Source organism: Chiloscyllium plagiosum, unplaced genomic scaffold (genome assembly GCF_037043375.1).
Source record: "Chiloscyllium plagiosum isolate Xiang-an unplaced genomic scaffold, Cpla_swu_hap1 HiC_scaffold_40, whole genome shotgun sequence".
Taxonomy (NCBI): Eukaryota; Metazoa; Chordata; class Chondrichthyes; order Orectolobiformes; family Hemiscylliidae; genus Chiloscyllium; species Chiloscyllium plagiosum.
Genome location: NW_028270178.1, coordinates 22304763 through 22332726, shown reverse-complemented (window position 1 = coordinate 22332726; position 27964 = coordinate 22304763). Strand labels below are relative to the sequence as shown.

Here is a 27964-nt window from a genome sequence, read left to right as displayed (position 1 = left end):
ATGAAATACTCAATAATCTTACAGGCCGCACGAATTTACTACCCGATACTTGCAGCTGTTGGTATTGTTGGTAAGTATATAAATGCAGCTATGTTTGTGTAAACCTATTTAACTCCACTCCCCCATTCTTCATTGAAATTTGATGGAGTTTCCTCGGCTTTGGTTCATTCTAACCTTTTGCATTTCTAGTAGTTTCACCAGGAGTTGATTTTTACTGTAGTTTCCTTCCATCTGCATAATCAGGTTTAGCAACAAATGTTTTACAGAGTGTTTAATTGCAATTCAGGGTAGGCTGAGACAGCATTGATTGACAATCCTGAGTTACAATTGAGATGGTGGTGGTGAGCTGCTTTCTCAAACCACTGCAGACCAATTGGTGTATAGAGTAATCCAGGGTGGAATCAGACTTTTCGATTTAACTCGTCTCTGCCGTTTCCTAAAATTAACTATTCACATTTGCCAGCACTTGACTCATATCCCGCGAAACCTTTCCTAATCGTGCCGACATCCAACTGTGTTTTAAGCGATTCAGCAAAAATGAACGAACGGTGACGTGTTTCCAAGCCAGGAAGGTGAGTGGCTTAAAGGAAACTTGCAAGTGCTGTCATTCCCTTACATCTGCTGTTTCTGGACAGTGGTAGCTGAAAGGGTGACAGGGAACTGTCTGAAGAATCTTGGTGAGCTGCTTCAATGCATCTTGTAAGTGGCACACACTGACTGCTGTTACTGAGTAATACTGGGGGAAATGAAGGTTTGTAAATGTGGTGGTCATCAAGTGCGCTGATATTGCCTGAATAAAGGCAAAGTTCTGCAGATCCTGGATATCTGCAATAAACAAGCGAAAATGTTGGATTAACTCGGCACACCTGGCAGTTTATGTGTAGAAAGAAAGAAACGTTATGGATTCGAGTCTGGTATGACTCTTCCTCAGAATTTTCTGTGATCCTGAATGGAGTCGAGCTGCATGAGTGTCATTGGAGGTGCATCCATCCGGGCAAGTTGGAAGTACTCCATCACACTCCTGACTTGTGCTTTGAAGACGTTGGGCATTCGTTGGGATGGTGTCGTTTCCAAGCAGGATTCCTAGCCTCCGGCACATTGCAGTAACAACAACACTTAAGTGGTTAATCCAGGGCTGTTTTGGTTTCAATGGAAATCCTCAGCATGCTGATAACGATGGAAATCTAATTGCATATCAAGGAGGACGGCTCGAATTTCTTTTGTTGGAAACTGTGATTGCGTGACACTCGTATCGATCAAATGGTATCTAATTATTGCCAATAGGCCATTAGAAATCAGAAATACGAGCATACGTAGGCAGTTCTGTACATAACTTCTGCTCTGTCATTCAATTATGACTAGACTGTTTCCAAACAGCATTCTCACACCTTCTCCCCCTAAGTATCTATTCCCTTACTCACCAACAATCTATCTATTGCCATCTTCAATACACTCACTGACATTTTCTCCACAGCCCTCTGTGGCAATGAGTTCTGCAGATTCACCATCCTCTGGCTGAAAAAAAATCCTTCTCATCTCAATTCTGAAGGGGCACCGCTTCAATTTGAGGCTATGCTTTTGGGTTCTAGTCTCTCCTACAGCGGAAACCTCTGCTCCATGCCCATTCCATCCATCCGCCCAGTGCTCCTTAAATTTTATCAGATGCCCCTCATCATTCTAAACTTGATCCAGTAAAGACACCGAGTCCTCAACCAGCTCTCATGCTACAATCGCTTCATCCCATGGATCATTCCTGTAAAACTCCTCTGAACCTGTTCAAGTTCAACACACCTTTCTATTGGCACTGGTCCTAAAAACGCTCATGATGTCTTGTATAAAGTATTAAATATCTTCTGAAGTGTGCATAAAACTTTCACTTTCATCAGGTGTATGCCAATTTCATTTTCCACATAGTGCACTCCAAGTTCTACATTTGAGATTGTTGCAATAATTTTCTCGTCATTACTAGTATTGAAATATATTTTTTTCTGACTGCTGAAGATTGAGTGGCCCCATGTTTAATTTTTGTTGTTTTCCAAGAGCAGTGAGGAGCAAAAGATGTAAAAATATTGTTCTACGTTATCAAACACAGCAGTGAAAAATAACTTCAATTCTGAACCATGAGGTTAGCACGACCGTGTTGCCTTCATATCATGAATGCAGCGACCCTGGGTCCCTATCGCTGTGCGGTAGCCTCGTTAACCACTGAGGCATCCTGTGACACACACCCACGCATTTTTTTGGTTTCTGTATACTTTTGTCTATTTCTCCTCTCTACTTCAAAGATTCAATTTCTCAATGTGGTTCTCAACACCTTGTTCTTGGATTTCTGTTGTTCTTCTGTGAACAGATTTTTTTTTCACAGTCCAAAGATCAAGCATGGTGGTATGTTAATCGTCTACCATTTGTAAGACTCCCACATGTCCGATTCGCATTCATCCTCAAACAGCCACTTCCAAACAGAATTCTACACTACCTGCCTACGAGTGTTGTATTTCTGCTTCCAACAATTTAACACGTTCACAGGAGGACTGCTGTTATCCCTATCCATGATTGACTTAAAACTCAAGAGATTATGGTTCCTGCTCCCGAAATGTTCCCCCTCTAAAACTTCACTCACCTGTCCATGCTGATTTCCCAAAAGCAGGGCTAGTATGACCCTTTCCCTGGTTGGACTGCTTCCATATTCTGTAAAAGAATTCTCCTGAATCTTTGTTACAACCTCTTCCCATCCAAGTCCCGAGGACGAAGTGAGTCGCAGTCAAGATGGGGGATTTTGAAATTAGATTAGATTAGATTAGATTAGATTACTTACAGTGTGGAAACAGGCCCTTCGGCCCAACCAGTCCACACCGACCCGCCGAAGCATAAACCACCCATTCCCGTACATTTACCCCTTTTACCTAAAACTATGGGCAATTTCCCATGGCCAATTCACCTGACGTGCACATCTTTGGACTATGGGAGGAAACCGGAGCACCCGGAGGAAACCCACGCAGACACGGGGAGAACGTGCAAACTCCACACAGTCAGTCGCCTGAGTCGGGAATTGAACCCGGGTCTCTGGCGCTGTCCACCATAATAGTCCTGCTGTTTTCAAAACGTTCTGCGTCTTGCCAAAATCTGTGTGCATATTCTCTGTTCAATTTCCGTCTGGCTGTTGGTAGATCTGTCGCTGCATTGAGATTTCACTTTCCTATTCCTGAGTTCTACCCAATTTGCTTCACTGCACGAGCCCTCTGCTGTATCCTCACCCATAACTGCTGTGAGATTCTCATTTATCAGCAATGGATCTCCTCCACCCCTTTTGTACCCTTTCTATTACACCTGAAACATCTAAAACCTGGGACAATCAGCTGTCAATCCTTCCCTGCTTTCAACCAAATCTGTCTAATTGCAATGATGTCATAGTTGAAAACACTAACCACAGTTGTGAGTTCATCTAACTTGCCAATTATACTTCTCTCATTGAAACACATGCATTTCTGGCCAGTTCCCCTGTTCTTTTCAACACCGTTTCTTGCCTTCTCTTGTTCTTTTTCGTGTTTGCCTTAGTTTCTATCTATCCTTCAATTACTGCATATACTGCCCTACTCCACTGCTTAACACACACACACACACCCCACCTTCCCCCACCCCGTCACATCAGTTTGAATCTTCCCCAACCAGTTCATAAAGTAGGTCCCCAAAGGCATCAGTCCCGGTCCTGCCCAGGCGTAACCCGTCCAGAAATATTCCACGATTGAGAAAGAGATATTCAGCTTGCTGTTGGTGTTGCAACATTTCAACAATTACGTCGGCAGTGACCATTCTGAGATAGGTGTGTACACAGACCATGACCCTTTAAAGTTTTTGGAAAAATGTAAGTTTCAATATTTCAGACCGTGTTAAGGTGGACCTCATTATTGCAGTCATTCCGTTTGAGAACTATGCATAAGGCAGGATGAGAGAACATCTTTGCTGACTTTGGGGAAGGGTGGCGCAAGTGTTTGGTGGCAGAAAAAGAAAATTGACTAAAATACGCCACAGTAGTGAACGTTTGCACGCTCAGAGTCAATCTATTGTTGTGCACAAATTGAGTAAGATTAAAAGTTATTAAAAATCAACGTATATTGATGTGTTACTTCATGGAGACAGTTATGATGATATTCGGGCTTCAAGAGGTGAAATTTATCATTAGATTTTTTTGGAAAAGATTTTTGAAGACAGAGGTAACAAGATGTCCAGATTACAGAGGAGGAAGTGCTGGATGTCTTTAAACGGTTAAAGATGGATAAATCCCCAGGATCTGATCAGGTGTACCCGAGAACTCTGTGGGAAGCTAGAGAAGTGATTGCTGGGCCTCTTGCAGAGATATTTGAATCATCGATAGTCACAGGTGAGGTGCCGGAAGACTGGAGTTTGGCAAACGTGGTGCCACTGTTTAAGAAGGGCGGTAAAGTCAAGTCAGGGAACTATAGACCGGTGAGCCTGACCTCAGTGGTCTGCAAGTTGTTGGGGGAATCCTGAGGGACAGGATGTGCATGTATTTGGAAAGGCAAGGATTGATTCGGGATAGTCAACATGGCTTTGTGCGTGGGAAATCATGTCTCACAAACTTGATTGAGTTTTTTGAAGAAGTAACAAAGAAGATTGATGAGGGAAGAGCAGTAGATGTGATCTTTATGGACTTCAGTAAGGCGTTCGACAAGGTTCCCCATGGGAGACTGGTTAGCAAGGTTAGATCTCATGGAATACAGGGGGAACTAGCCATTTGGATACAGAACTGGCTCAAAGGTAGAAGACAGAGGGTGGCGGTGGAGGGTTGTTTTTCAGACTGGAGGCCTGCGACCAGTGGAGTGCCACAAGGATCGGTGCTGGGCCCTCTAATTTTTGTCATTTACATAAATGATTTGGATGTGAGCATAAGAGGTACAGTTAGTAAGTTTGCAGATGACACCAAAATTGGAGGTGTAGTGGACAGCGAAGAGGGTTACCTCAGATTACAACGGGATCTGGACCAGATGGGCCAATGGGCTGAGAAGTGGCAGATGGAGTTTAATTCAGATAAATGCGAGGTGCTGCATTTTGGGAAAGCAAATCTTAGCAGGACTTATACACTTAATGGTAAGGTCCTCAGGAGTGTTGCTGAACAAAGAGACCTTGGAGTGCAGGTTCATATCTCCTTGAAAATGGAGTCGCAGGTAGATAGGATCGTGAAGGCAGCGTTTGGTATGCTTTCCTTCATTGGTCAGAGTTGTGAGGACAGGAGTTGTGAGGTCATGTTGTGGCTGTACAGGACATTGGTTAGGCCACTGTTGGAATATTGCGTGCAATTCTGGTCTCCTTCCCATCAGAAAGATGTTGTGAAACTTGAAAGGGTTCAGAAAAAATTTACAAGGATGTTGCCAGGGTTGGAGGATTTGAGCTACAGGAAGAGGCTGAACAGGCTGGGGCTGTTTTCCCTGGAGCGTCAGAGGTTGAGGGGTGACCTTATAGAGGTTTACAAAATTATGAGGGGCATGGATAGGATAAATAGACAAAGTCTTTTCCCTGGGGTGGGGGAGTTCAGAACTGGAGGGCATAGGTTTAGGGTGAGAGGGGAAAGATCTAAAGGAGATCTAGGGGGCAACGTTTTCACGCAGAGGGTGGCACGTGTATGGAATGAGCTGCCAGAGGTTGTGATGGAGGCTGGTACAATTTACATTTAAGGGGCATTTGGATGGGTATATGAATAGGAAGGATTTGGAGGGATATGGGCCAGGTGCTGGCAGGTGGGACTAGATTGGGTAGGGATATCTGGTCGGCATGGACGCGTTGGACCGAAGGGTCTGTTTCCATGCTGTACATCTCTATGACTCTATGACTCTATATCTGTTGAAAGCCCTTGAAGTATACTGCTTGTGAAATCTTGAGGACTTTTTAATTAAAATGCTGGACTATTGAAGCAGCCTGAATGATTGGGGCAAGCTCTTATTCAAATGCGACTTCCAGTTTTAGCTTTTCAGTAACATCAGTTATTTTTACAAGATGTGGAAGCTGTTTTGTTTCTGTTTTGGTTGCATCTAAAATCAGGGGGGTTCTCTGCCTGCTACCAGAGTTGCATTGAGGCAATTTTTAAACTGAATTTTCCCCTCTGCAATGTGTTTATAGCATGTTACCATATTGGAAAGGTTCCTATAGATTTACCTAATCTATATAAAAAAAAAGACTATGCTTCAATTCTGATAAGTTGGTCAATTGAATTGCATTTGGAACACGAGACCTGGCATCTGTCTTTAAAATAAGAAAATGTTAGTGTCAGGCTATCTTTTGAATATATTGTGCCGAATGTTTGGTCTGGGCAATAACACTTTTCTGGCAAATTACCACCTTTACCGAGTTCCATAGCGATTCCTATGCGCTCGTACACGGACCGTGTCTTGTTTCTATCTTGTTCTTCTCCTTATTACCACGTTCATTTAATTTATTTTCTTGATTAATGGGACAATAACCATGAAACATCTACAGAACCCAACAAGCATGACATACTTGTGTTAGCATAGCTCAATCATGATAATTATCGTTCCTCGTTTATTTATTTATTATGCTCATCTATTCGTTCAAAGTATTGATGACACAACATCATAGCTAAAAGGGTTGGAGAAGAAGTACTCATTTATTTTTACTGCATGTGGACTACCAATAGAGATACAGTCAGATGAAGGATCAAACGTCTTATCCAAACTATTCAAGGAGGTTTTGGATAGCTTGAGCAGAAAACAATTCATATCTACTGCGAACCTTCCAGAATCGCAGGCAGCGCGAGAAAGGTGGCATCAAACATTAAAGACCATGTTGAGGGCCAATGATCAGGACTATCAAGATGATTTGGACAACTGAGTTCCATTTGCGCTTTTTGCAATAAGAGATGTACTGAATGAATCGACCACATTCAGTCCATTCGAATTAATTTCTGGACATGAAATAAGAGGACAGCTAAAATTGGTAAAGGACAAATGAATAACTCAGAATTTAGAGACCACATATTTGGAGTATGTGTAAAACTTTATAGAGCGAGTAAATAGAGCTGGGTCATTGGCTAGACCGCGTTTAAAAGTATCCCAGCATACACTGAAAAAGCAAGCGGGCAAGAAATCCCACGTTTGCCTTTGGGGATAAGGTATTGGTGTTACTTCTAGTAATAGGTGAACCTTTAACAGCACGGTTTAGTGGACCTTATCAAATCGAGAGGTAATTGAGTGAAGGGAACTTCTTGGACTCCAGACAGGAAAATTTCACAGAGTGTGCTCAAAAGGTATTTTGACAGGGAAGGAAAGCAAGAGAAGGCGTCAATAATGACAACCCGGAAGGAAAAACCAAATTCAGAAGATTCTGAATTGGACATTCGTAAAATCAAATTGCATAATGAGGAAGTTATCATAACTTGCGATAAATTATTGAGTTATCTTCCACAGGAAAAGTGAAATGTACTGAAACAGTTTGTACTGTCGCATGGAGAGATATGTGGAAAAAAACTGGAAAGTACTAACCTAATTGTGCATCATGAAGATGTAGGAGATGCTGTTCTGATTAAACAACATCCTTATAGACATAACCATCTAAGGCTGGTGCAGGTTCAGAAGAGTGAAGAACGGATGTTCCAAGATGGCATTATCGAATTGAGTCACAGTGACTGGAACTCACCCAAAGTCATGGTGCCAAAGCCACATGGTACCCCAAGGTTATGTGTGGACGATTGCAAAGTAAGTGCCGTCACAAAGACTGATGCATATCCAATTCCGTGGTTGGAGGAATGTGTCAAAAAGGTGGAAAAAATGTTTACATTTCTAGGTTGGACTGGCTCAGAGGCTACTGGCAGGTACGTTTGTTACAAAGAACAAAGGCAATTTCGGCTTGCAGATAATGCCAAATGAAGTAAATTAGTTAAAAGTCATGTCATTTGGTATGAAAACGCTCTGTCCATATTTCAGAAGTAACTAATAAGGTTATGGACGGATCTCCAACTGCTGCAAATATGTTGCTGGAAAAGCGCAGCAGGCCAGGCAGCATCCAAGGAGCAGGAGAATCGACGTTTCGGGCATGAGCCCTTCTTGAGGAACGTCGATTCTCCTGTTCCCTGGATGCTGCCTGACCTGCTGCGCTTTTCCGGCAACACATTTTCAGCTCCGATCTCCAGCATCTGCAGACCTCACTTTCTCCTCGAGGATCTCCAACCTGCGTTGTGTACATTGATGACCTGGAGATTTTTAGTCACTCATAGAAGGAACATTTCCACCATCTACTGGACTTCTTCAATCGACTTCAGAGGGCAGGCTTGGGGGTAAACCTAGCTAAAAGTGAATTTGCCAAAGCCCAAGTCTCTGACCTGGGTGATGTTATTGGACATGGACAAATAGCCCCACGGGATGTGAAAACGAACGTAAATGGTGGGTTTCGCGCACTTTCAATGAAAAGAGCAGTACTCCAGTTCCTGTGATTGGGTCTGTTTTACCGAAAGTTTGTGACAAATTTTAGCCGAATGGCTGCTCCACTCACCGAATTGTTGAAAAACCAAGGAATTTCAGTGGACAGCATTCGACAGCCTAAAAACCGTGTTAATCACTGCCCCAATGTTAGCCAAACCTGATTTTGTGAATCCTTTCAAGTTGGCTATCGATGCCTGTGATGTGGGTGTCAGTGTGGTTCTCTTGCAGGAGGGTGACGAGGGAATAGAAAGACCCATTGGGCATTTTTTCAGGATGTTGAACGTTTATCAACACAAATATTCTACAGTTGAGAAAGAGACTTTGAGCTTGGTGTTGCCATTACGACATTTCGATGTTTATTTTGCCAGCAACGCATCCGATGCAATCGTATACGTTGATAATAATCCGTTGACATTTGTGGAGAAATTTAAGGAAAAATGCCTGATTGTAGCGATACAGCTTGTTGTTGCAGTCATCCAATTTGACATTTGTGCAAGGAGCGCATCATGAACATATGGTTGCCAATGCACTGGCGGGACTCGATGATATGCGAAGGTGTTTGCTGGTGGGTGTGCCACGGCCTGAATTCGAAATTGGTTGTGCATGCGTTCATGTATATAGTCATGTGTATAGTGTGTGCATGTGTGTGTGTGTGTGTGTGTTTCAGCATACTAACCATTTTTTGAGGGGTTTTAAAATGAAGCCATCTTTGCACATCAATGGTTCTATTTTTAAGGTGGGAGGTGGCACAAAGGTAGTCCTTTGTTTAAAAAAAAAATCGTTTTTTTCCTTCTCTCAAGGATACCGTGCCCTTGTTTTCTTTTCAGAGGTGACGTTAAACATCCCAGGCTCCGATTAGGCTGAAGTGGTACAGAGATGAAAAGGGTACTGGGAGACCTTTTTTGCTTATATGCAAACAAATCGGTCTTCAGACCAAAGCTTGCAAGTTTTAGAAGCAACATGTATAATGAAAGGGGAGTGGTCCGTTCAGAAAGCTGAAGTCTTGTTTTTAGTCAGTTCGGTAGTGCTGTGTGTGAAGAAGGGCTGCTGAAGACAGTCAGTTGAGACTGGAACATCTCTCTCTCCTTCTGCCCTTCTAACTTCGACCTGTAAGCCTCTGCTTCATTTTTACTCCGGGTTTGGCGAATTTGCTCATGGTATCTGTTGTGTATGTTTGGAACCGCATAATTAAGTCTAGTTTGGATCGACTGAGTTCTGTGGGTATTTTGTATTCTGTTCTTTGTGTCTTATTCCGTAATTTTGTGAATACACTTTTGTCTGTTTTAAATCCTTGTAGTCAACGTAGCTGACCTACTCCGGGTAACTTTCACTGTTCTCACGCCAAAACAAATAGCAAAGCTACGGTCTAAGCTGCCTGCTTAAAAATGTTTGGAGTAATCTGACGTTGTCCATAACGCATTAAATAGCATTATCTCTGGTCCGACAGTCCTCACACACGCACATTTCTCACCATTCCCCATAAGAGTTAATCCCCAACTGCTCAAACATCTGTCTCTTTCAGCCTTAAATCTACAGGGAGTGCAGCCAAACCAGTCCATGTGATTGGTACTCCAAAGACAACCCGCTGAGCGAAGAAATCCCTTTTCATCTCCGTCCTAACTGGATGCCTCTTAATCCACGCACTCGCATAAGGACAGCTCCAACAACACACAGGAAGCTTAACAGCATCCAGGACAAGATATGGGAGAGTCAGTGTTGGACTGAGGGGCCAAAGTTAAAAATCACACAACCCAGATTATAGTGTGATGTTGTTCCACCTGATGTAGGTACAGAGATCCACTCCCTTCACCACCGGCACTCAGTAGAAGCCGTGTGTACTATCCCCAAATCCACAAAAGATCCCCTGGCAGCACCTTCCAAACTCACAGCAACTTCCACCTCGAAGGAAACGAGCAGCAGATACACGGGAACACCGCTCGCTGCAAGTTCCTCTCCAAAAGAATCATCAACCTGACTTGAAAACATATTGCCTTTGCTTTTGTGTCACCATGTCAAAGTCCTGGAATTCCCTGTCTGAGGGCTTTGTGGGTAAGCCGACATTACGTGGAAAAGAAGACGGACCACCACCAATTTCTCAAAAGGCAAATAAGCATAGGAAATAAAAGCTGGCCAAGGCGCAATTCTGCGCTATTGCACAAAGCAAATAAGCTGACCTGTTAAGTTGCGCTCATGAAATTGATTAAAACGAGTTGTGGATTTAAATTCCTTCTATGACTATTCTCGTTTATCCCAATTCAGTTTTCTAATTCATAGCAATGCAATGCCTTTATTGACGCAGAAATAACTTTACGGAGACCGGCATCCAATCATCAAACCATCTTTTGCTCAATACACTGGCTTTGACCAAACAGCTCAAAGCCATTTCGAAAAATGAGAAGAATTTCCAGGTTAATTTGTTTTTTTAAGCGCTGCAAGCAAATATTCTTCGGGCACGGGCTATTTTCTTCCATCACCATTGAAATAACTGCACAAAAGCCAGTACCCCGTCACAAAACCACCCTTTATTTTCACTTGCAACGTATTTGACTCTGGCCCAGTTTCCGCAGAGTCTGCTCTCACCTTGAACAAAAGACCTGGCACTCCTGTTTATATCTGTCAGTCAGGACGCCCTAATTTAACCAGGACAACTGACCCAATCAGAAACTTATTTTGCATGCAGCCCATCTGTCTGAATTCGTTCTAATCACTGTACTGCCCTCATCCCAGTTGACATTCTAACTCCCAACGTGCCTGGCACCTTTGCAAACTAACCATCCTGCACCCTACTGATCTGGCACCCCATGTCATTATCGATCGGGCACATTTCTCTGAAACCACTGTCGTATCTCAGTTGCTGCATTAGAATACAGTTCTGACCAGGAAATATTTGTCAGTGCTGAAGCATTGTTTCGCCATCATGAGAGTTCCCTGAATGGTTTTCCTGTCAGAAACGCAGAGCTCCACTCTTTCATTCCAAAGAAATGGGACTGAGTGGCAAGACGTGTGAGCTTCCCACTTACGACAAAATCTATTCGTGTTTTGTTGGTGGAAAAGGTAGTAATAAATGAAAAGCTATGCTCAGTATAGCACCAAAAGTCTTTTCAAACTGTAGTGCATTGTTCTGAGTTTCAAAAATATTTCAAAGTCAGTCTTTTAACTTTTAACTTGGTTTCATTATTTTTCTACTTATTACCAAGGACTGGAATGGTTGACCTGGAACTTTGAGTCTTTCTTTTCCCAACATTTAACATAAGACTTTGTACCAAGGTATCTTTTACCTCAGAAGGAGCTCGGAATGCTATCATTGTACACTTTTTGGTGCATTCTCGTACTTCTGAATTTGAGTAGACATGATAATAAAATTTAATTTCAATTCTCAAATAATTAGTGACATGTTATTCTTCAATCTAGATTCTACTGCGTAATAGCCCTCAGAAGCAATTTGTTAATTTGCTACTTGTTCAAGTTACTGTAACTAATTTAATTCTGGCTCATCCAGATTTGTAGTCTCACTGGAACTTCTAAATAAAAGGATGTTGTGTTGACAATGTTATTGTAATCCGGCAGACAGAATTATTGACTCCACAATAACAGAAGGATTTGACTGGGACAGAATGAGACATTCAGCAACCTCACAGGTAGCACGAATTTACTACCCAATACTTGCAGCTGTTGGCATTATTGGTACGTCCCTAATTCCAATTATGATTGCGTAAAATCTGTTTAACTTCACTCCTTAATTCTTGATTGAAGTTTGAGATACCTTTTCAGGCTTGGTTATTTCTAACAAATGCATTCCCAGTGATTCCAGCGGTATTTCGTTTTTATTGGGATGGAATGGTGGCTCAGTGGTTAGCAGTGCTGCCTTATAGCACTAGGAAGCTGGGTTCAATTCCACCCTCGGGCGACTCTGCGTCTGCGTGGGTGTCCTCCAGGTGCTCCGGTATGCTCTCACGATCTAATGTTGTACAAGTTAGGTGAATTGATGATGCTAAATTGACCATAGTGTTCAGGGATGTGTGCCTTAGTCAGCGGTAAATGTCGGGTAGGGGTATGGGTCGGTTTCCCTTCGGAGGGTCAGCGTGGACTTGTTGGATGAATGGACTGCCTCCACACTGTGGGGAGTCAACGTTCATAATTTCTTTCCATCCATCTGGTCAAGCACGTGTATTTATAATTTTTTTTTACAGACGACTTAATTCGAATGCTGAGCAGACTGAGTCAGCATTTATTTCTCAACCCGAGTCACAATTGTGAAGCTGGTGGTGAACTTTCTTCTCAAACCATTCCACAAAGACTGGCGTAAAAGCACTCACAGAGAGTCATAGAGTAATACAGGGTGGATACAGGCACTTCAGTCCAATTCATCCATGCCTTCCAGGTTTTCTGAACTGAGCTACTCCTGCAGCAGGACTTTTCCGCTTAATTGTCACGTCCCAGGGAGTGTTGCTGAACAAAGAGTCATTGGAGTGCAGGTTCGTGGCTCCTTGAAAGTAGAGTCACAGATAAATAGGATAGCAACGAAGGCTTTTAATATGCTTTCTTTTATTGGTCAGATTATTGACTGCGAGTGTTGGGAGGTCATGTTGCGGCTGTACAGGACATTGGTGAGGCCACTTTTGGAATATTGCGTGCAATTATGGTCTTCTTTCTATCAGAAGGATGTTGTGAAACTTGAAAGGGTTTACAAGGATGTTGCCAGGGTCGGAGAATTTGAGATATAGGGAGGGGTTGAATAGGCTGGGGCTGTTTTTCCTGAGTTGGAGGCTGCGGGTGACCTCATAGAGGTTTATAAAATCATGAGGGTCATGGATATGGTAAATATACGAGGTATTTTCCCTGGGGTTGTTGAGTCTAGAACTAGATGGCATTGGTTTAGGGTAAGAGGGGAAAGATATAAAAGAGACCTCAGGGGCAAGGTTTTCATGAAAATGGAGGTGCGTGTGTGGAATGGGCTGACAGAGGAAGTGGAGGAGGCTAGTACAATTCTAACGTTTGAAAGGCATCTGAATGGTTATATGAATAGGAAAGGTTTGGAGGGAATTGGGCCAAGTGCTGGTAGGTGGGACTAGATTAGGTTGGGATATCTGGTCGGCATGCTCGACTTGGATTTAAGGGTCTGTTTCAGTGCTGTACATCCTCTGAACCTCTTTCAAGTCCAACACATGCTCCCTCAGACACCGGGCCCAAGCTTAATGAACATATCGTGAGTGAGTTGTGAAATGTACACTAATGAGTAAGGGATGTTGATGAATAAATGGAACTTTAACTTTTATTACACATGTGAGTAGACAATTGTAGTTTTGCATGTGGAATATATCTAAGGGAACAGATGAAGAGAGCTCACAATATGCTATGTTTCAAACAAGCAACTGCAGTTGTTGATGCAGAGCCAGCTGGATTAGGACACTCTTGATCATGCTGTGAGAATATGGTTTAATGTCTGAGATCCATCATCAACAGGTATACTTTGGTGTGTATTTCCAGATGCTTATAATTATAAATTTTCAATTAATTATAAAGTTTGACTATGTATGCATACACCTAAAAAACATCCAATAAGCATTCAAGAGATTCCAAGAATATCCTCTGGACATGACAGTTTCAGAGAGTAATGGAGAGCCTGCATTCTGTTGCAGGAGGATTGAATGACAAGTGTGGAAGTCAACAGTACTCGTATGTGTTTAGGTACAGCACGCATTGTGAAGTAACCAAGTGGTATGGGCTTCGGGAAACATCATGAGATTATAGAACACTGAGGGCCTTCCATAAAGGTTGTCGATCACTGACCATACAGCCGTGTTAGTAAGTCAACTGGGTGCATCGTTAAGTAATTATTAATATGTTCGACCTGCAATTACTAAAGGAGAGACAAAATAAATATGTAATTTTTTTATTCCTTTGTTCATTGAAGAAGTTCTTGAACTCCAGAGGTTCTCTTCTTGCCAATGCAACATCAAAAAAGCTCTTTGATACTGGAAGTGGACTCTGGATATTGAGTGATTTATTTAGTCATTTCTCCCTGACACCTCAGCTCAGTTCACGTCGAGAAACCTAACCATTCCAGGTAAAAGATACTTTAACTCTGTTATGGACTAGGCCAGACCACTCAAAACATTCTTAAGCAGTCAGCCCAGACAATAACTTTGCACGTAGTTTCCGTAAGTGTACAGTGAAACTTACCCAGTTTAAGTTAGTGAAGTTGACTACCAGGTGTAAAACAGACAAAACAGTTATTCACAAAATTACACAATGAAACACGAAGAACAGAATAAAGAACACGACAGAAATTTGTCTATCCAAGCTAGACTTTATCTGTTGTTCCAAACAGTCACAATAAGCAAACCCACTTTAAAATGCAGAACTAAAAAAAAGGTTAGATGATTGCAGGTTGAAGTCAGAAAAGAGAGTTTCCACACAGCTCATTGTTGAACCCCTGACCACATCTGGACTGAACTAAATTGCTCAGCTAGAGAGTTGACCACTCCTTTTTTATTCTACTGCTCACTTCAAAAACATGGCCAGTTTGGCCTGAAGTCTCATCGGTTTACACACAAACAAAAGGCCTCTCAAACTCCTTTTCATCTCTGTACCAAACAGTCTGATCGGAGCCTGGCCTGGTTTATTACCCCTCTGAAAAAAGTCAAGCACAGTGTCTCCTTGAGCTAAGGAACAGCTTTTAGGGGGAACAAACAGCTTTGTAACAACACTAATTTATACATTCAGAATGAAGTTTGAAATCTGACTATTCCTTATCTTCATTCCTGTGTGTCATGTAACCATCACTCACTGACGAGCATTTGTTACCCATGCCTAATTGCCCCTTGCGAATATGGAGGTAAGCTGAATTTTTGGTCTGCTGTAGTGCCCCTCCTGTGGTTTAAGCTACAACAATTTGAGGGAGGAAATTCCAGAATTTTGACCCAGTGACAGTGAAGGAAAGGTGTTGTGTTACCAAGTCAGGATGGGGAATTGCGTGGATGGGAACGTGCAGTGGGTGGTGGCATTCCTATGTATTTGTGACGTTTGTCCTTTTAAGTGCAAGTATTTAAAGGCGTGTTAAGTGCTGTCTACGAAGCTTTGGTATAATTCTGCAGGACACACTGGTCTTGGAGAGGTTGGATGTATTTTTCTGAATGTGATGCCAATGAAGCAGGCTGCAATCACAACTTCCAGTTATAGTATTACTGTTCTGGCAATGTATTGCATTTACAAACTTACATAATGCTTCTCAGCTGCTCCTGCGTTTCCTCATTTTACTCCAGCGTCCCTGATCGACGGCCCCTTCAGTTTTGTGACCAGCACAAGTAAGAAACCATGACTTTCTTCAGTCACAGGCCAGTCCAATAATCTAAACCTCATAATCAACTGTGTCAATTGCCCTTCACAAAGTGTATAATGTCGTGGATGCTCATGTGCTATGTTTCTAATTGGGTTTATTGATATAAAATAACTTCTCTCTATTGGTATTTTGATTTAATTTTGTCCATTACCAGTTTGGTAAGCGTGAAAAATCTGTTAAACGTTTCGTTGAATCTGCCAACATAGCATGCTTGCATTAGAATATATCATGCCATGCAGTCATTTTACCCTCAATTAGTTATTTACTTATTCTGTGTGTCTATTTTTGTCAAAGCAAATCATTATTTTATTCTGTGCTTGCTTGCATCAATCATTACATTGCAAGGTATCACCATCTGTGGTGCAATTGAGTTAAGAGATTAATATGAGGCAATTGTTATTATTTAGCACATGTTCAGCCGATGTTTTTGGTATGACTTGCGTCATAAAGAGGTATATCTTTATTTTTCATACAGTTAATTCCGTGGGAATTGTGATCCTGAATCGAGGCAATTGTGGACTCTCCAAATGCATCACTCGCTATTTGTTGGCAATGTCTACAGCAGACTTACTTCTTGTCATTCTTAACGTCTTACTTGACCGAATTAACATTCTTTATTTCCCAGTTAATTTCTTATTCATTACTCCTGTGTGCTCTTTGAGAGTCGGTCTGTACTTTGCAGCCCTGGACTGTTCAGTTTGGTTCACGGTTGCTTTCACATTTGATCGGTTTGTAGCAATTTGTTGTCAGACGCTAAGAACAAGATATTGTCATCAGAGAACTGCATTTGTGGCTATAATAACTGTGAGTGCAGTCAGCTGTTTGCGGTCAATTACATGGTATTTTGCATTTACACCTTTATTTGTTATTGACAATGTGCCATGGTTTTGTATTGCAATACCAGATTATTATACATCATTGTTTTGGAAAATGTTTGTGTGGATTGACACGATAATTACACCATTGCTTCCAATTGTATTGATTTTGGCATTCAATTCTCTGACTGTCAGGCATATTATAACAGCCAACCGCATCCGCTGTCGCCTGCAGAACCAGGGAAATGGGCAGAATAATACTGATCCACAGTTGGTAAACCGGAGAAAATCCATCATCTTGCTCTTTGCATTGTCTGCTAATTTTATATTGTTGTGGATGACGCATGTCGTACGCTCTTTCAACTGGCAAGAAGTAAACTATAATTATGAAGATAAAACTTTTAATGATCCAATATTTGTTTTTCAAGAAATTGGATTCATGCTACGGCTTCTGAATTCCTGCACTAACACCTGCATTTATGCTCTAACACAAACTAAATTCAGAGAGGAATTAATCAATGGAGTAAAATATCCATTTGCTCTAATTGTCAAAATATGCAAATCATCCAACAGGTCTGACCTCTCTTTGAAAATGCATTTACAATCATAAAACAGAATCCCCAATTTGAAACTGATTGTGGAATTTCCCTTGATGCATCAGATTTCCATGCCCTAGTAATTAGAAAGAAGCCTCTCAGCCACTCAAATGGGAAATAGAGTGTTCTGCATAAGAATTAACAAGTTGAAATTAGAATAATATTTCAACGAGATAGAGTATCTGTAAAGGACGGTGCGGGTTAAAAGGCTGAGTCTTTGTTTTTGCGTTCCATTTTTCCTATTTCTAATTTCTTGCACCAATGCAATTCTTCATGAATAAGTTTATGTTCTTGTGCTGAAAGGACAGTGGAAGCCTCATGTGAATGTGTTCCACGACGAACTACCAGGGCAACTAAATGCAAAGATTAAACTGACAATCTTCCAAAATGCTTTCATCAGGGATTTAATTTAACTGACATTAATAGCACCTGGGACCATTACGTTCGATATTCAAAACAGTTTGGCATAATTCACGTTCAGTCTCAAGGCTTCTTTTCTAAAACCAACTCGTCTGTTTATTGCACACCATTACCCTAACATCTGTCTTTTAATACCTCATTGTTGGCACTCCAGAACCTTCTTCATTGGGTGTGCCTTGCATTTCTTTTAGCTGTTATACAGTTGCCAGTTGTGGTTTGTGGTGCAATGATAACAATCTCTCTCTCAACGTTGTACAACAAACCAACTGGCCATTGACCTCAGGAAGAAAAGAAGAGGATAAGCCCCTACCTACATCAAGGGATTTGAAGTGGAGATGTTCGAAGGCATTACGTTCCAATGACTGTCCATAACCTACTACCTTCACAGATCGATGCTATCGGCAAGAAGGCACAACAACGCCTCATCATCCACAGGCAGCTTCAGAAATTCAGCAGGTACACAAAGACCGCCTCCAACCTTTGCAGATACACGATCGAACATATTTCATCAAGCAGCCTGGGTAACAGCCTGGTCCAGCCACCGCTCTGTGCAGGACAATAAAAATAAAAAACTACAGAAAGTTGTTTGCACAAACCGGGACCATCACGGAAGCCAGAGACTCCATTTAAAACTTCTCGTTGTTCAGGAAAGGCTGCCAACATCATCAAATGCCCCTCCCACCCCAGTAATGCTCTCGTTCAGTCTCTTCCATCAGGGAGATGATGCATAAGCCCTTGAACACTTGCAGCAACAATTTCAAGGAGATTTTCTTCTTTCCCCCCGTTGTTAAGTTGATGATTGCACTTCTCCGACGTCATATAATGTTGATCTTGCCATGTTTGATTTTGCTTTGTGCATCGCTTATGCAGTCCCAACCTTGTAGGCCTCAGTTCGTCAAAGCAACCTGTGAGCTACATGTCCTTCTTTGCTCTGATCTGCCTCTACTGTTCATAAAACAAAACTTTTCACTGTATGTGACTACAATAAAACAAATCAAATCAGTATCTATTTCCAATTTCAACTCTTTATTGTTACTTTGTCCAATTTTTTTCCAGGCATATTGAAGTAATGCACACAGCGGCCTGCATCTAAGATGAAAAGCTCTCTGAACATTGAAACTGAGTACTGAGATTCACTGTTTAATCCTGACCACTGACACTAATTATACTGAAAGTTCTTGGCCATTGAGACACATTGTTAAGAGAATCCTGACCCAGCCAGTGTGTGTTGAAATAAAAGTGCACAAAGTGTAAGAGCTCTTTGCTCAGAGGGTAAACACAGCGACCTACTCCTTACCGACTATGAAATTTACCACTTAAAGATTGAAATGGAACGGAATGTCAAGTGAGTGTGTTCAGTCATTCCTCTCTAACAGGGGATGCGTGACATTTGGTGGCTGAGTGGAACATTGTGTAGAAGGTCGACAAAACCATAAGGTGTTCATCGATAACAACAGGAGGAGGCTGTTCCACCCTCAAGCCGACTCCACCGTTCAAAATGATCATGCTCAGTCAGCATTCCTCACGTCCACTTTCCTGACTTTTCCGCACGACTCTTCACTCTCTGAATGATGAAGAGTCTGTCTCTTTTCGCCTTAAATATTGAAGATGTACGCCCCAAAACTCTCTGCGAAAAGGAGATCCACAGAATCGCAACCCTCAGAGGGAAATAATAACTCCTTGTCTGACTCTTATAATGACACCGCTTAATCAAATTGTCTGCATGAACGCCGCTCCAATAGCACTCAAGAAGCTTGATGCCCTGCAGGACAAAGCAGCCCCCACTTGTCACACATACACACACACAGATGCACAAACACATAGACGCACGTATCGACGTGACAATCAATAGTATTGCCTTCAAAACAAGAGGGATTTATGGGGAGAGGAGTTTTGACCCCATTTCAACGTTTCAAATGCCAAAGCAACAGAGACACCATTACACTGAGATGCACACATCCCTGGATGGTGTCAGCTTCCAGAGTTTTTTTGGAGCTGGACCCATCCAGACAAGTGGGGGATAATCCATCACACTTCAGTCTTGTGCCTCCTAGGGAATGGATAGATTTTAGCGCGTCAGGGGGCGAGTTACTTCCTGCAGTATCCTTCGACTCTGATCTATTCTTGCAACTACTGCTTATGTGGTGAGTCCAATTGAGTTTCTGCTCAATGTAAATCCCAAGGATGTTGACAGTGAGGGATTCTCTGATGGTAATGTAGTTGAATGTCAAGGGGCAGTGGTAAGACTGTAAGAAGGCATGCCAGGAGCAGCACGACACTGAGGTATCACCCTGCGGAAGCTACCAAGTAGGACTACTTGCTTGCCAAACGGCACGAAAAGCAAGTGATAGACAGAGCTAAGCAATCCCACAACCAACGGATCAGGTGTAAGCTATGAAGCCTTTCCACATCCAGTGGGAGTGGTGGTGAACAATTAAGCAACTCACTGGAGAATGATGTTTCACAAATATCCACATCTTCAACGATGGGGGAGCCCAGAACATCAGAGCAAAAGGTACGGCTGATGCATTCGCAACAGTCTTCAGTCAGAAGCGCCAAGTGGGTGATCCATCTCCAGCTCCTCCAGTGGTCCCCAGCTTCGCAGATACCCATCTCCAGTCAAGTCGATAGACTCCACTGGATACTGCAAAGGCAATGGGCCCTAATAACATTCCAGCAATGGTACTGAAAACATGTACTCCAGAATTTGCTGATTACCAGTCAACACCGGCGTCTACCCAACAATGTAGAAACCTGCAACACAAAAATAGGATAGATCCAACCCGGCTAATTATGACCCAATCAGTCTCGATCATCAATAAAGTGATAGAATGAGTCATTAAAAGTGCTATCAAGCAGCACCTACTCACCAATAACCTGCTCAGTGACGCCCAGTTTGGGTTTCGCCAGGGTCACTCAGCGCCTGACCTCTTCATAGTCTTGGTTTAAACATGGACAACATAACTTTCCAACTTCTCTACTCAGTACCCTGACTGATGAAGGCCAGTGTGCCAAAAGCCTTCTGCAATGCCCTGTCTGCCTGCGACTCCACTTTCAGAGAACCATACACCTAAACTCCAAGTTCCCCATGTCTCACTTTACACATTAAGGTCTTACCACTTACCATGAAACTCTACCTTGATTCGATTTTCCAAAATGCAAGACCTCACACTTACCTGTACAAAGCTTAATTTGCTATTTCTCGAACACTTGCCCAGATGATCAAGGTCCTGTTACAATTTCTGATAACCTTCCTTACTGTCCATGATACCACCTACTTTAGTGCCATCTGCAAAATTACCAATCATGCTTGTAACTTTTTATCCAAATCTTTGATATAGATAATAACAGTAATGGGCCCTGCACCGACCTCTGAGGCACTCCACTAGTCAGAGACCTCCAGGACAACAAGCATCCTTGCACTAATACTCCCTGCTTCCTGCCATCAATCCCAATTGCATATGCAATTTTCCAGCTCCACCTTCCAAGCGTCCTAACCTCCCAGAGCAGCCGATCATGAGGAACCTTATCAAAAGCATTACTGAGATCCATTCGACTACTTCTACTACCTTTCCCTTGTCATACGTCCTGGTCATTTCGTCAAAGAACTCTAACACATTTGTGAGGCATGATCTTGCACGCGCAACATTATTCCTAATCAAACTTTCTCGTTCCAAATGCATTTAGATCTTACTTCTCTGAATTTTCTCAGCTAAATTACCCGCCACAAATTTTAGGTTTACTCATCTACAGTTCCCAGGTATTTCTTTCCAGCTCTTTTTTGAATAATGGCACAATACTCACTGCCTTCCAGATTTCCAGGATCTCAACCATGGCAAAAAATGATGTAAAAATTGCAGCTAGGACCCCGGCAATTTCCTCTCACGCCTCTTGCGGTGTTCCTGGATATATGTGGTCAGGACTAGGAGATTTTTCCACCTTCATGCATTCTAGTACGTCAAACACCACCTTTGCTATGATATGAACGGTCCTCAAGACATGACGACTAACTTCCCCAAGTTCCCAAGTTTTTATGTCTTTCTCCACAATAAACACAGAGGAGAAGTATTCATTGAGGACATCACCCACCTCCTGAAGTTATGCACATACATGTCTACATTGGTCCTTGAGGTGCACTAATCTCTCTCTCGTTATTGTTTTACCGTTAATATGCTGAAATTACCTCTTTGGATTTACACTAACCTTCTCAGACGAGTCTACCTCATGCCTCCTTTTTCCCCTCCTGATTTCTTTCTTCAGTAAACTCCTGCGTTCCTGATATACCTCCAGGGATTCCCTTGGTACCAGATGCTTGTAGCTGAGCCATACCTCCACTTCTTCTGGTCAAACCCTCAATATCTCTGGTCACCCAGGGTTCCCTATCCCTGTCAGTCTTGCCATTCAAACTCACAGGAGCATGTTGACCTTAAACTGTAGCTATTTCACTTTTAAAGCCCTCCAAATTGCCGGAGGTCACTTTGCCTGCAAACAAATTATTCCAGACCACACCTGCAATCTCCTGTCTAATTCAGTCAAAATACGCCTTGCCCCAGTTTAGAACTTGAACCTGTGGACCACCTTTGTCCCTTTCCATAAATATTTTAGAATTAATAATCTATGGCCATTGGTCGCAAAGTGCTCCCAACTGTCACCTGTCTCACCTGTCCACCCCTTTTTCTCAAACTTTGGTCAGGTTTTGCCCCTTGTCAAGTAGGATTCTCTACATACTGCTTGGGGAAACTTTCCTGAGTGCACTTAACAAATTTACATCTGAACCTTAACGCTCTGATAATCCCAGTCCATGATAGGCAAATTAAAATCTCCTACTATGACAACCCAATTGCTCCTGCAAGTCTCTCCAATCACTCTGCATACTTGTACCTCTAATTCCCGTTGACTACTTGGGGGTCTGTAGAACAACTTCAATGACGTCACCACCCTCTCCTTATTTCTTCGGGAGATTTACTCTGTATCAAACCCGTACTGTCACTGTCCTGGGAATGTTTGATGGGGGACAGCGTAGTGGGAGCTTTACTCTGGCACAGACCCACAATGTCCCTTAGGAAGGGAATTCCTGGATTCTGACGCATTAACACTGAAGAAACGCTGATGTATTTCCAAGTGACGATGTGACAGCGAGACAGAGCGATAAGGTGGGCAATATGTCAGGGCTTCAGATCATTGGCCATGGCTATCATGGTCAGATAGCCACATTGGTGCCTGTGAGTCAACCCACTTTTGAGAAATTTACTCTGTGCCCTCAATGTGCCAGCTTCGTGCAGGCAGCTGGTCATCTGTTTTTTGCAGATTCCTCTCAAACACATATAGACACAGAGAAAGATTCTTAAAGGCTTTATATAGAAGCGCAGGAAATAGGAGCAGAAGTAGGTCATTCGGCCCTGCGAGCCTGGTCTGCCATTCAACGCACTCTGCCTGATCACCCAATTCAATCCCCTGTTCCTGTTCTCTCCGCCATTTCTTTTGAACCCTTTAGCCCTAAGAACAACATTGACTTCCATCTCGAAAACATTCAATGTTGTGGCTGTAACTGCTTCCTGTAGCAGATTGATTCGTAGGTTCCCCACTCTTTGGGTGAAAACATTTCTCCTCATCTCAGTATGAACTTACCCACCCCGCATCCCGACGCCCTGGTTCTGGGATCCCTGGTCAGCGGAAATATTCTTATTGAGTTTACCACAACAGAACTTTCCAGGGTTCGAAGAGGTTCCACCTCATTATTCTCAACTCCAGTGAACACAATCCTAACAGATCCAATCTCTCTCCATGCATCAGTGCTGCCATCCCAGGAATCAGTCTTGGAAACTAGACTAGCTTCCCTACAGTGTGGAAACAGGCCCTGCGGCCCAACAAGTCCTCACTGACGCTCCAAACAGTGACCCGCCAGACTCGTTTCCCTACCCTTACACCTGTCTAAGGTACCTGACACGATGGGCAATTTAACTTGCCTATTCACCTCACCTGCACATCTTTGGACAGTGGGAGGAAACTGCAGCACCCGGAGGTAACCCACACAGACAGGGAAAGCATGTGCAAACTCCACACAGACAGTCGCCCAAGGCTAGAATCGAACATGGGTAGCTGGCAATGTGAGGCAGCCGTGCTAAGCACTGAGCCACCATGTCACCCACAAGCATCCCCTCAGCGACTGGATGCGTGGTGGGCTCTCAGATTTTGTTGCACCTCTCCCTTTCCCAATCTAACGCTGTTCAGACAATAACCTGGTTTGCTGTTCACGCCCTTTAAAGTCGACTGGAGCAACCACGTCTCACATCACCCAATCCCAACCTCGTGAAATATCCGCAGTTATTGGCAAAATCCTACCACGGATAACTCCTCCCTCCACAATCATGTACAATCGAAATAAAAATTTGGAAGTATAGTTTCAGAATGCTTTTATTCAAGGTTTTGTGTAGCTGCAAGTTTGTGGAGATGGGCTGAGTAAAAACATTGTCGTGTTCCATCAGGCATGATCATATTGAATGGCGGATCAGCTTTGATGAGCTGAGTTTGCAATCCATTGCTTATGTCCCTGTCTTAAACTTAAACCATCTACCTCTAATTCTGACACTGTGCTGCCTGGACCAGGAGTCACCAGCCAAAAGGAATCATCTGATTCACATCCACCTACGAAACGTTTCGTAAAGTTCATTGGAACTGCCTCACATTCTTTCAAATCGTAGAAAGTGCACTGTCTGTTTCCTCAAACCACGTGCACCCTCCATATTAAATTGCTTGTCAATTTCTGCTCAACCTTATTTCTGCTGGAGCTGTACCTACATTATTTTGTGGACCTTCATGTTGTGTTTGATGATATCTTTAACATTTTATTGTTTGTTTCGAACAAACGGGTGACTTGTCTGGGATTAATTAAACAAGAATGAACCAGCAACTAAAAATAAACACGGATGCTGGACATACAAAACAGACTGGAGAAACTCAGCAGATATAGCCGCAATTGTCGAGAGGAAGCAAAAATAGCCTTTTCAGTTTCAGTGACCATTCTTCAGAATTAATTATAGAGAGCAAAAGCGGGATTGATTGTGTGTGTGTGTGCGTGTGTGTGTTGGGGGGGGGGGGAGGTGCGTGTTTGTGGGTGTTTGTATGTCTGCGTGTGTGTGTGTTTCTATTCTCCCTCCTTAATTCTGTCTATGTCTGTCTGAACCTGTCTCTATCTGTATATCTCTGTTTTCTCATATTGTATCCTCTGTCATTCTTTCCCTGTCAATCTCTATCTCCATCTTTTCTCTCATTCTTTCTATCTCTCTCACTTGCGGTCTTAAATTCCATCTGTCTATCGCTCTGGATCCCTCATTCTTCTCTCTTAATCTCTCTATCCCTCTCTCACTGACGCTCTCTCTCTCTGTCTCTGACTCTGTCTCCCCACTTCTCTCTACTTTTCTTCCCTACCCTCTCTCCTTTTATTCCTATGCGTGAAATGATGATACCACAATTCTATGGTATTGCCATAAAACCTCTTCAAGAAAATGTTTCTTTTTTGTATTCAGTTACTGATCACACAGAAGTGTTGTCATAATCTGTTTTTCATTGAGTTGAAAATGTTGTAACGCCATATCCCCAGGGGGGTGATCTCACAGGCTATAATTGAAAGGCTTGGGAAATTAAAGTCTTCAGTTTATAATGCAGGGAGAGACTATCTGAATCTCAGAGAAAACTAGCACCTCACACTAAAAATGTCCCGTCCAATTGGTGATGTGCTGAAATTATATTACATGATATTTGCTGTCATTGGAATTCCTGGTAAGTGACAATAGCCAGCGATATTGTGTGATTTTGTTGCTCTCTGCTTTTACTGTATGACTCATAATACTTCGTGCTAAATTAATTGTCACACTTATAAATTCACGTGAAGAGTAAAATGATTTGGTTAAGTTAATCGTTTTGAATTGTACCTGACGCTTTACCCGATATCCATTGGTGTTCATACATCAGTGTCGCTGTAGTGGCTATTAGGTCAGACATGTTCAGCTGCATGTGTATCATTAATTAATCTAATTTTGTATGAATACTGTCTATTTAATTCCAGAGGCAATACGTTTGTCTTTTTATTGCCACTTTTCCTTTTTATTCTTCTTGTTGTTGCCTAAGTTTCGCCTTGTCTGAGTTTTCCTGCATGCTTATGTTCTACACAGGGTATAATGAGTAAATGATTTGCCCTTAAATGCTCTCATATCGTTTTGCATTATAATCATATGCAGTCCCCTTCAGAAACGTTCGTCCCCTCTTCTTATTCACCTTCATACATGTTATCTTTTATTTTAATTGTTGTCTTGGTGCAAGTTCCAGAACAATGTTTCTTCGCACAATCCATCACTGTCACTAGCCTTCTGTTCCTTGACTCATTCACTTCCCATTCAGAGGATCGGTAGACAAGTTTCCCATTGTCTTATCAGTGAACAGATTATCTATCTCATCCTCCAACATGCCTGCCTCATCCATCAACGCCATCAGCAATACATATTGACTTACCTTCTGTCCCTCTGACCATTCTGTCACAACACAATGAAATTAAGGTCTGAACTCCTTCCTGCAGAGGTCCAAAAGGAAAAGGATCTATACCTTTAGCTCCCTCGATTACACTTAACAGACTCCTTCTCCTTTCAATAGCAACAACTATTTACGTGAATATTTTCAGATTTGATCACTGCAATCATTTCTAAAAAGTCCCTTGTGATTTTGAGGAAGGTCAAATACAGTTTGACTAGTAGCTTTTCTGATTTCCTCCCTTCAGTTCGCAAGATAAACTTACAACCTTATTGTACATGGAGGATGCATGTTCAGTCATTTTCACATTATCTTCTATTCCTTTCCTTTCAGCTAATTTACTGGCGATTGTCATCCTGTCTCGCGGAAAGTGTGGCCTCTCTACCTGTACCACTCGCTACCTGGTGGCCATGGCAATAGCAGATTTATCAGTCATTATTTTAATCAACTTTTTGTGGCACATCAGTTATCATTATTTCCCAGGGACATTGCTGGATATTGCTCCTGTGTGCAGCCTCAAAACTGTACTCGCCTCTGCAACGACAGACTGCTCTGTCTGGTTCACAGTTGTTTTCTCCTTTGATCGATTTGTGGCCATTTGTTGCCAGAAGCTGAAAATGAAATATTGCACTGAGAAAACTGCAGCCATTGTTCTAACAGTAACCTGCGTCCTGCTCTGTTTAAGAAACATCCCATACTACTTTACATTTGAGCCATTGATGATAATTGACAATGTACCGTGGCTCTGCACTGTGAAACCAAGTTATTATACTGATCCTGGATGGGTGGGGTTTGATTGGTTTGATCGGATTTTAACCCCTTTACTCCCTTTCACTTTAATTCTGTTGATTAATGCACTTACGGTCCGACACATTTTAGTCACTAGTCGAGTACGTAAGGGACTGAGAGGTCAGAGCAATGGAGAGAATGCCAGAGACTCTGAGATGGAGAGCAGACGGAAGTCTGTGATTTTACTTTTCACCATTTCGGGCAACTTCATCGTTCTGTGGTCAGTGTATGTTGTAGAATTCTTATATTCTAAAATTACAGGAACCGATCCTATGGATTACACACTGTCTGAGTATATATTTCAACAGGTTGGATGGATGTTGCTAGATGCAAATTGTTGCATTAATACCTGCATATATGGGTTGACTCAGTCGAAGTTTCGAGAGCAACTCCTGAACATGTTGCAATACCCGTTGACAGCAATTATTAAATTACTGAAGAAATAAAACAAATGAAACTTGTCCAAGGCCAGCCAGCCAATCAGACAGCACCATGCAATAACTGAAAGCAGATCAGCTAAACAGATAATGATCTGCTGCAACTTCTTCCATCAGGCAGAAAATACAGAAGCCTGGACCGTTGCACCGACAGGCTCTGGAACATTTTCTTTTCAGCCAGTATTAGGCAGATGATTGCACTCTCTAGCCTCAAATAATGCTCATATTGTTAACATTGATATCACCTAGCGCACACCCTGTGCAGTCTCAACTGAATGCCTCTGTCTAAGTTTGTTTTATCTGTACGCTCTTCCTTACCATGATCTGCCTGTACTGCTCGTAATCAAAGCTTTTCACTGAACGTTGGTACACGTGAAAATAAATAAATCAGCCAATCAGATAACTCAAGCCATGGACTGATGAAAAAGCTAAACCAATGCTCGTCCTTGAACAGAAAGCACTGTCCAAACAAGAAGTTGACTCGTGACATCAGTCGCCTTGGGAGACCAGTTGGTAATTCCGACAGAGGCTGACCAGTGACCAGTAGTTGGTGTAACCAACAGAGAGAGTATTAAAGTTGACCCGCTTCTCTCTT

The 27964-nt window shown here is 42.4% G+C and overlaps 2 protein-coding genes across 2 annotated transcripts; both read left to right on the top strand.

Moving 5' to 3' along the window:
• LOC148138405 (putative G protein-coupled receptor 139) lies at nucleotides 1-17214 on the top strand. Its single transcript, XM_087981511.1, has 2 exons — nucleotides 1-70; nucleotides 16265-17214. The coding sequence occupies exons 1-2, from the start codon at nucleotides 1-3 to the stop codon at nucleotides 17212-17214; spliced, it is 1020 nt and encodes a 339-aa protein (XP_087837637.1).
• Nucleotides 17215-25332: 8118 nt separating this feature from the next.
• LOC148138404 (putative G protein-coupled receptor 139) lies at nucleotides 25333-27378 on the top strand. The gene is made up of 2 exons (XM_087981696.1): nucleotides 25333-25399; nucleotides 26477-27378. Exons 1-2 carry the CDS (start codon nucleotides 25333-25335, stop codon nucleotides 27376-27378), a joined length of 969 nt encoding a protein of 322 aa, XP_087837822.1.
• Nucleotides 27379-27964: the final 586 nt, after the last annotated feature.